The sequence below is a fragment of the Triticum dicoccoides genome, chromosome 5B, assembly GCF_002162155.2.
Source record: "Triticum dicoccoides isolate Atlit2015 ecotype Zavitan chromosome 5B, WEW_v2.0, whole genome shotgun sequence".
Classification (NCBI taxonomy): domain Eukaryota; kingdom Viridiplantae; phylum Streptophyta; class Magnoliopsida; order Poales; family Poaceae; genus Triticum; species Triticum dicoccoides.
The window spans coordinates 517435381-517444672 of record NC_041389.1 but is presented as its reverse complement, the minus strand read 5'-3'; the positions used below and the strand labels follow the sequence as shown (position 1 = coordinate 517444672).

At 49.5% G+C, this 9292-nt stretch overlaps 1 protein-coding gene across 1 annotated transcript; it reads right to left on the bottom strand.

The window, feature by feature from the left end:
- Positions 1-1874: 1874 nt before the first annotated feature.
- On the bottom strand, positions 1875-4155 carry LOC119309900. The gene is made up of 2 exons (XM_037585806.1): positions 3457-4155; positions 1875-3356 (listed from the first exon to the last, which is right to left on the bottom strand). The coding sequence occupies exons 1-2, from the start codon at positions 4153-4155 to the stop codon at positions 1875-1877; spliced, it is 2181 nt and encodes a 726-aa protein (XP_037441703.1).
- Positions 4156-9292: the final 5137 nt, after the last annotated feature.

The window sequence follows — 9292 nt, the reverse complement described above, 5'->3', positions numbered from 1 at the left end:
TGTGATCTTTATCTGTGTAGGTTTTGTTTGATGATATGCTTAGATTATGATCATAAGCATGGTTGTTTAATGATGCTGAGGCCAGCTGTTAAACCATGATATAGTTGATGGAACTGAGCTTAATATTCATGTGTGTATGTGTATGTGTGTCGAGTAAAGTTGTGGTTTGTGCTGCTCCTTTATAACGTGATGAAACAAAGAATGTCCTTTACTCCTTTTTTGAATGGAATGTTCATAATATATTGCCTCCAGTTTTTCTAAATTTTATCAGCTGATTCATGTAAACAAGGCGTCCGTGGAAGGCCCAGTCCTGACTCTCAAGTGAGTCCGGCATTTGATCGCTATGGAAGGAGCTACATGTAGAAGAAGAAAACACTTGTAGAGCTTGTAACTGATTCCCCATAGTTGTAGAGCTTGTATCAACTAAGCTTGTATTACGTGTAACTTGTAGAACTTGTAAATGCTACAGCTTGTAGGACGTGTCATTTGTAGAGCTTGTAAATAAGCTTGTATATGCCACAGCTTGTAGGACGTGTCATTTGTAGAGCTTGTATTGAATCTGGCTATTTTTATTTGAAGTATCATGTGTGTTTTCTGCTTGCCAATTTAACTACTGGTTATTTTCTTATTGTCAAATTGAAATATGAAGAATCTGGGCCTAATAGCTAGGACCCACTTATCAGAACCTGACAAGTGGGACCTGTTTGACTAGTGGACCCATTTTATAAAAAAAAACTAAAACTGTTGTACAAAAAGGCCATGACCCATGAAATAAAAAGGCTGAATTGCTGGGCCAGCCCATGTAGCTAGCAAAAATTAATAGGAAAAATAAATATTAAAAAGGCTGAATTAATGGGCTCGGCCTATATAAACACCGAATTGGACCAGGCTGAATCTTGTGCCATATCAGCTTGCCACGCTGGATGCCTACGTGGCCTGGGGAGGTTGCTAGTGACCAAAACGCCATAGTAGGAATATTTTGGTCGTAAACGTCTACGACCTCACAGAGAATGTCGCTATAGTCAGTTAACGACCCTCAGCTTTTGACCTTCTGTTTTTGGTCAAAAAAAGGTCGCAGATGAAAAACAATGACCTTTCAGTGACCAATAGTCAAGGTCACAAGTTGACATATTTCTTGTAGTGGAAGGAGTAAGTAAACCCTAGTCTAGGGTAGGTGAATTGCCTCCATGGCAGGGCATGCTATTAGTCCCGTAGCTGGCCTATTTAGCCGTGACAACACAAAATCGACCGAACCAATAAACGAAGTCTAATCAAACGGGTCTCGCACCCCCGCCAAATACCGGAGTAATAAGACGGCTGTCGAGCCGATTGATCCGCGCGCAGGGTCCGCCGAAGTTCTGAAAATGACTCATATGTTGATGAAGAAACAAAAACCATGTGTTTTGTTGGAATGATTTGTTGTCTCACTTTGGATGGACAATGTTGTATGGGTACAACAAAAAAGTTTTTCACAGACAAATTTTAGCACTTCTTTGCTTTATCACGTGTTATCTTATGGCATGAGAAAATTGCTAAATGTATGGTTGGGGTTCCGTGTTAGGCGTGTTACTTAGCACTAGTAGTACTATGTCAAAGGGTAATGGATAAGGATTACATCACAAGATGGGTCAGAAAGCCCCAACTGTGGATTGTACTATAAATAAAATCGCAGAAATAAAATAAACACTTATGAACCGCCAATTTCTTCTTTTAAATAACTGCAACTCTCATAGCTTACTTCCCTTGGTCATGGACCAAGGGAACAACGTTCCGTGACCGCGCAAAGACAGCTAGCTGTTCACAATACGATTCAGAAAAGAAGCTAAGCTGATGAGCACACGACAGTCGATCTAGTCGAACACGGCCAGCTTCTGCTACTCGTCGCCGGCGATGGCCTGCATCATGATGGCCTCGGGGTTCACCACGCCGTCATTCTGCAGGAAGATCTTGAGGATGTTCTTGGAGAAGCCGCTCACCATGGCCACCCCGGGCTGGGTCGACGTCACCGGCATCGAACTGGAGTCGCGCAGGTTCCAGAAGACGATCTGCGGCACCACGTCGCCGTAGCCGGCGGCCCTGAACTTCTTGCAGATCACCTCGTAGTCACTGTCCCACGACGGTTCCCCGCCGTAGTAGGCGCCTGACGCCATGTTGAACTCCATGTCGCTGTACACGAACACGGTCCTGATCATCTTCTCCGGCGCGAGTCCGGCGTCCACGGCCGTGCAGAGGATCTGGTCAAACACCCCTTGGAAGTTGGTGCTCCCGCCCCACTCCAAGCGCTCCACGAACTTCATCTTCTCCCGCAGGGTATTGCCTTTGATCAGGTGGATCGAGGGCCTTGAATGGAACGTCACCTTGCCCTTCCACGGCCTCTCGCTGAGCTCCGACGTGAGCACCCCCAGCGCGATGCACACCTCCATCGGGTTGCCATCCATGCTGGCGGACACGTCGCAGACGGAGATGCAGTTGCGCAGCAACCCCTTGGAGCGGAGGTCCTCCACCATGCGGCGCCACTGAAGCTCCGAGACGTCGTCCTCCTGGCCACGGAGTGCGGCCGCGGCGATCTCGTGTGGCAGGAGCGCGCCCGCCGAGATCTTGGCCTTGCCGGCCTTCACGTCATCCAGGTACCTGCCGAAGCGCACCTCGTCGTGCTTCTTGAACAGGAACTTGTAGCGCCTCATGGCCACCGAGGCCACTCGAGTGTAGGGGAGCTCGGACCACCGCTGCGCGCTCATGTACACCTCCGGAAGCTTCAGGACCTTGCGCAGCGGCACGAGCACCTGATGGCGGAGGCGGTGGAGGGCGCAGTACGTGTAGTGCTCGTCCGAGAGTTGGGCGTACTCGGGGTCAGAGTCGCGCGGGAAGAGGCGACGAGCGATGGCCTCGCAGAGCAGCGTGGTGCGGTCGAACGACGAGCCCGGCGTGGGACACCACTTGGCGGCGAGCCCGATCTTCATCGTCTTCCCGCCGTGGGAAAGCTGTTCGAGGTCCGAGGTGAGGAGCGCGGCGAAGAAGTCTGCGACGGCGTCGAACAGGAAACGGTATGCCCGGTCGCCGTAGTACGTCTCCAGCGACTGCACGGCGAGCTTGGCAACCTTCCAGACCTTCTTGGACATCTCCGGCTTACGTGGGGAGGTCTTCTTCTGATCCACCTCCATCACCTCCGGCTTCTGCTCGGCTGCCTCCGGGACCGCGACGGGGTCAGGGACGGCCTCCATCGCCTCCGGCTTCTGCTTGGCTGCCTCCGGGACCGCGACGGGGTCAGGGACGGCCTCCATCGCCTCCGGCTTCTGATCGGCTGCCTCCGGGACCGCGACGGAGACAGGGACGGCCTCAACCACTAGGGCCTTGCTCTGCATGGATTTGCAGAGCGCAGCCGCGAGGAAATCGCCGAAGGTGGGCTTGGGTGGCAACGGTGGCAGTGGCTCAGAGTCCAGTTCGTCGCCGGCTGGCCAACCTGGTGCGGAGGGCCGCCCGCCTGCGGCCGAGCGCCTTCTCCTTCTCCGCCGGCTGGCCAACCTGGTGCGGAGGGCCGCCCGCCTGTGGCCGAGCGCCTTCTCCTTCTTCCGCGCTTTCTCGGCCTCGGCGGCCGCCTGCCTTGGCAACCTTGCGCACGTCGGGGCCGTGGATGAGGCGGAAGAGCAGCTCGGGGAAGTCCTTGAGGTAGCCAAACTCGGCGAGCGCGGCGATGTTGCAGGCGAGCGTCCGGGGGTGGTGCTCGTGCATCCAGAGCGCGGCCGCGTAGAAGCCCTCCTTGTCCGACTTGCCGGTGCCGCGGACGCCGCGGAGGTTGCAGGCGAGCTTGAGCGCCGTGAGCGCGTCGTGGGCCCAGGCGGCGGCGAGCAGGCCGCGCACGCGCTCGGCTGGCGTGTCGGGCACCACCTGGAAGAAGAAGTCGAGGCAGGGGTTGCCCGAGTTGGCGTACGCGAGCGAGTAGTTCTCCGTGAGCGCCCGCCACGGCGTCAGCGCCCGTGCCCGCCACGGTGTCAGCGTCAGCGCCGCCTTGATCTCCGCGTCCGACGGCGCGTTGAAGGCCGCGTCGAGGAGGTCGAGGAAGGGGTGCGACGCGGGGTCGGCGGGCGGGCGCGCGCCGCGCACTACCGGGGGGCCCAGGAGGTCGGGCGGCGCGGCGGGCTCCGTCTCGATCGCCATGGTTTCGTTGGAGGGGTCGAACGTCGAAGTCGAACTCGGGGGAGGAGAAGATTGGGTTTTGTCGCGATTGATCTGGTGGCTCGTTGGCTATATGAGCGGGAGGGGGGAACAACGAGGGCGGATCTGGGCCGTCGTTCGAACCGACATGGCGGATCGACGTGCTAGAGGAGTTCAACTCTCAAGCCGACTTACTCGGTCTTTTTATGCTTTAGCAATGAGATAAATACACCCACGGTAACTTAGTTGCGTTGAAAGCACGATACGGTCACCCAACTTTGAAATACGCTCGTTACGGTCACTGAATACGACGAGACGTGAATATACGGTCACTTTAGCGCGTATGCAGCGCGTACAGGCTGTTTGACCACGTGTTGACTGCTTGTTGGGGGACAGGTGGCGAACCGGGGCGGCGCGGCTGTGGAAATAAGCAAAAAAGCCCTCGGGCGACGCCTCATCACCCGTTCGTCCCTCCACCACTTCACCTGCCTGTTCGTCTTCATCGACAGAGAAAGGGGGAGCTGCATAGGCGATGCCGCCCCGGCGATCATCGGAGGGTTGGGGAGGCGACGGCCCGATTTCTTGCGTGGTTGTGTCGCCGCGCGCCTTCGCCGCCGCGCGCCTTCGCCACCCGTGGGAGGCGGCGTCGATGTCTCCTGTTCGTCGTGCAGAAGGGGCGGCGGCCCCCGTGTACAGTAAGTCGCCTAATCTGAATCATCCCCCTTTTTTGCCGTTTTGATGTCAAGAACCCTCCTTTTCGGCCCGCATTGCCCTACGGGATGTTTTGTAGTTGGTAGATAGGCCGAATTCTGCTAGGGTTTTCGCATGGGATTTGGGGGTACCAGAATTGGGGCTTAGGGTTTTAGATGTTCAAACAAATTGATGGTGATGTGGAGATTTATGTCGATTCTGATGTATGTTGTACATGTGTTGCTGTGTCAGGCCGCCGAAGCAGCAATTTCTCTGTGGAGATCAATCATGGTGGGGTTTTTGTTGGGCATGGAACGAACCGTGTTTATGTCAATGGCCGTTCCATTTGGTATGATCATGTGGAGAAGGTAACTTGGTCACCAATTTTAGTTGAAAGTCTAGTTGAGGAAATAGGCTATGAGGTGGCAGGCAGACTCAAGGTTTTCTACTGCATTCCAATTCTTACACCCAGCACAAATGGTTTGAGGGAACTGAGTGATGATGAGCAGGCAGATAGGATGATGGTTTTTGTTGATATTGGGCACCATTTCTTTAGCATCTACCTGGATCACGATCAAAGCTTTCAGGCTAATCCAGATGAAGATGATGTTGTCCACAATCCAAGAGCACATTTGCCTCCAGTCTTGAGCCCTGCAAAGAGAGTTGACATCAGTACTGCAGACACTGTAGAGGATCAGGAAGAAACAGAGCATGTAGAGGCAGAGGCAGATACAGAGCCAGAGACAGGGGCACCTATTCCTCTCCAGGTTATATTCCCTGAGGATGCAAATGAGGATGTGAATCAATTTGAGTTTGTGAGGAGGCCATCAACACAGCAAGAGCTAGTTGTATTGCAACAACCTAGTCATTACAAAGATAATGCAACAGAGCCAGTTGTAGGAAGCACATCAATGAGGAGGAGTACTAGGCAGAGCAAAATGAACTATAGAATGCAAGATGATGATGCACCTAGTGACACAGATGATGAGGATTATGACCCTGGATTAATTGTGGACAGTGACAATGAGATTGGCAATGATGATGATGAATTGTATGCAGATAATGTTGATGAGGATGAACCAGAACAGAAACAGGAGAACAAAACAAATGAGAGAGGAAAGCAGAAAGGAAATCAAGGCCAAAGTAAAGATCAAGAGAAAGGAAAACATGAGTATAATTCAGATGAGGACTTGTCTGAAGGTGAAGATTTGTGGGCACCTGATTCAGATGATGAAGAGTTGCACTTGAAGTTCAACACTTTCAGACCAGAGGATCTGCACAGGCCACAATTCCATGTTGGCCAAGTCTTTGAGAGTGTAGAACTACTGAGGTTAGGAGAAGGGCAGTATAAGCTTCTCTGGAATTATGCACATGAGGTTAGGAGAAGCAACCCTGGCTCCTCTTTCTATGTGTCCCTTGATAATGGAAGGTTCAGTAAGTTGTACATGTGCCTAGATGCTTGCAAAAGAGGATTTCTAGAAGGTTGCAGGCCTGTCATCTTTCTTGATGGTTGTCACATTAAGACTAGATACATAGGTCAACTGCTTGCAGCTGTTGGGGTAGATCCCAATAACTGCATTTTTCCAATTGCCATAACTGTGGTTGAAGTTGAGGACACTCCTAACTGGGCATGGTTTCTTGACACACTTAAGAGAGATCTAGGCATTATAAACACTAAACCTTGGACAATCATGTCAGACAAACAAAAGGGGCTCATCAATGAAGTTGAAGAATTATTCCCAGAGTCAAAACACAGATTTTGTGTTAGGCACATGTGGCAGAACTTTCAGCAGTCTTTCAAGGGGGATATTTTGAAGAATCAATTGAGGAAGATAGCTAGGAGCAACACAGTGCAGCTATATGAGCAGAGCATGCAAGAAATGAAGATTCTTAATGAAGATGCCCACAACTGGCTGCATGAGTTAGAGCCTGAAACTTGGGTCAAAGCTTTCCAGAGTGACTTGCCAAAATGTGATATTTTGCTAAACAACATCTGTGAAGTATTCAACAGGTAACACCATCTTATTTGATCAACATTTGTGATGTATCTATGCTATAGTAGTGCTTGCTGCAACCTAATGTGATCAACATGTTCAATGCAGGTACATTTTGGAGGCTAGGGAGCTGCCAATCCTTACCATGGTTGATAGGATTTATAGGCAGCTCATGACAAGGCATTACAGCAAGCAGATGGAGTCAGACAAATGGCCAGGTAATATATGCCCAAAGATCAGGAAGAAGGTTGAGAAGGCAACAGAATTTGCTAACACCTGCTATGTGGAGGGATCAGGAGATGGTCTTTTTCTAGTAGGTGATAGAGGGCATGACTACATTGTGGACATGCACAAGAAAACATGCACCTGCAGAAGGATACAGAAAGGAGGGGTTCCATGTTCTCATGTCATTGCCTGCTGCAGGAATGACATAATTGATCCTCTTGCCATGGTTGACCCTTGCTACTCAAAGGATATGTTCAAAAAGGCATACAGAAACATTATATATCCTTGCAAAGATAGGAGAGAATGGGAGGACTTACATGGGCCCCCAATTGATCCACCATTGTATCAGAAGCATGTGGGTAGGCCATGTACTACAAGGAGGCAAGCACCTGGAAAGGTTGATCATAGAAGGGGAGGGAAGAAGATAACAAGGCATGGTGTCATCATGCACTGTTCTTACTGTGGTGAGGCAGATCACAACAAGAAGGGGTGCAAATACTTGAAGGCTGGACTGCCACCACCAAGTGCTGCAAGTGTGCCCCCTCCTGAGCAAGGTGCTGCAAATGTGACACCTCCAGAACAAGGTGATGCTGCACAAACTACAACTCAACAGAAGAAGATCCAGTTTTAACACAGGTAACAGAAGCAGATTCTTGTGTTCTTAGGCATTTGTATTCTCTCATGTTTTGAAAATTATGTGACACAAAATATTCCTGATGAGCAGAACCATGAAGAAGCTTCAACTACATATGATAATCTCATGGTGAACAACATGATTGCCCAGGTAATATAATTTTTAAATTTCATCATGGACAAGCAGTGACTACTTCTGTATGAAATGTGTTGATCCCACAATTGTCACTTGTGTATTTTTTGCAGATGCCAACACCAAGAGTTGTGGAACAAAGGCCACTACCTAGTTCTGCTTTCCTCAGTGCTGCACAAGTGTTGCTCAACCAGTCTGCTAGCCAAGGAAGCCAAGCAAGTTCTAGTACCATCAGGCCAGTTGAGTTGGCACAGAAGTTGGAGGCCATGAAGAACCAGAGAGATAGAGAACTAGAGGAGAGGAAGCAGGACATTCTACAATCTAGAAGAGAAGAGGAGTTGAGGAGAGCTGAAGAGGCAGCAAGGAGGAAACATGAAGTGGCACAAAAGAAAGCTGAACTTGCGGAAAGAAGAAGATTGGCTGCATTGCAAACAACTGCCAAAAAGAAAGAAGAAGCAGAGCTAAACAAGAGAGTTCAAGCTGAGACCACGCAGATTATTCAAGATACAGTGAAAACAATAGCTGCTGAGAAAAAGGCAAGGCTAGAAGCAGAGAAAAGAGCTGCTGCTGAGAAGAAGGAGGAAGAGAAAAGACTACAGAGGGAAGCAGCTGCTGCAAAAAGAGAGGAAGAGAAGATAATTGCTGCTGCAAAAAGAGAAGAGGAGAAGAAGCTTGCTGCTGCCAAAAGAGAAGAGGAGAAGAAGCTTGTTGCTGCCAAAAGAGAGGAGGAGAAGAAGCTTGCTGCTGCCAAAAGAGAAGCTGATAAAAGGCTTGCTGCTGCTCAGCAGAGGATGAAGGCTGCTGCACAAAAAGCAAGGGAGCAATCTATGGCTGCTGCAAAAAGAAAGTCAAGCTGCTTGGACAACCAAAATGATCCTCCACACAAGGCTACCAAATCTTCTATGTTTGATATCTTTAGGTAGTTTGTAGTAGATGAAGTGTTTGGTACCTAGATGATCATTTTACCTGTCTTGTTGAGATGATCATCTATGGTAACAAGTTGCTGATTTTGGTTATGTTGATGCATAGTGACTGCAACAATCTACTGTAAGAAACATGGCTACTTTGTTTTCTATCTCCTGTAAGAATTATTTGGTTATCATGTCAGTTTGCTTATTTACTGTCAAGTTTTGATGCAACTATACTTGTCTATGGAAATTGTCATGTCAGTTTGGCAAGTTTGGTCAGTTTGGCATGTCAAGTTTGTCATTTGAATGATTTGCCATTTGGTCAGTTTGGCATGTTTGTCAAGTTTGCCATTTGGTCAGTTTGGCACCCAGAATGATGGATGCATATTTGGTCAATTTTGGCAATTGTGCTGAATTGTGCCAATTGTCAAGTTTAAACAATGCCAATTGTGCTGAATCACTGCCTTATCTACTGATCCATTTTGATCAATTTAGGCCAGAATGATATAAGAAAACAATGGTCACATTCATTGAGAGATATAAGAAAACAATGCCAG

What these genes read in the sequence shown, in the direction of transcription:
- LOC119309900 (XM_037585806.1), bottom strand. Translation starts at nt 4,155, where the DNA reads ATGGCGATCGAGACGGAGCCCGCCGCGCCGCCCGACCTCCTGGGCCCC. An exon ending in CGGCCCTCCGCACCAGGTTG is followed by an intron (nt 3,357 to 3,456) that starts GCCAGCCGGCGA and finishes AAATCCATGCAG; the next exon opens with AGCAAGGCCCTAGTGGTTGA.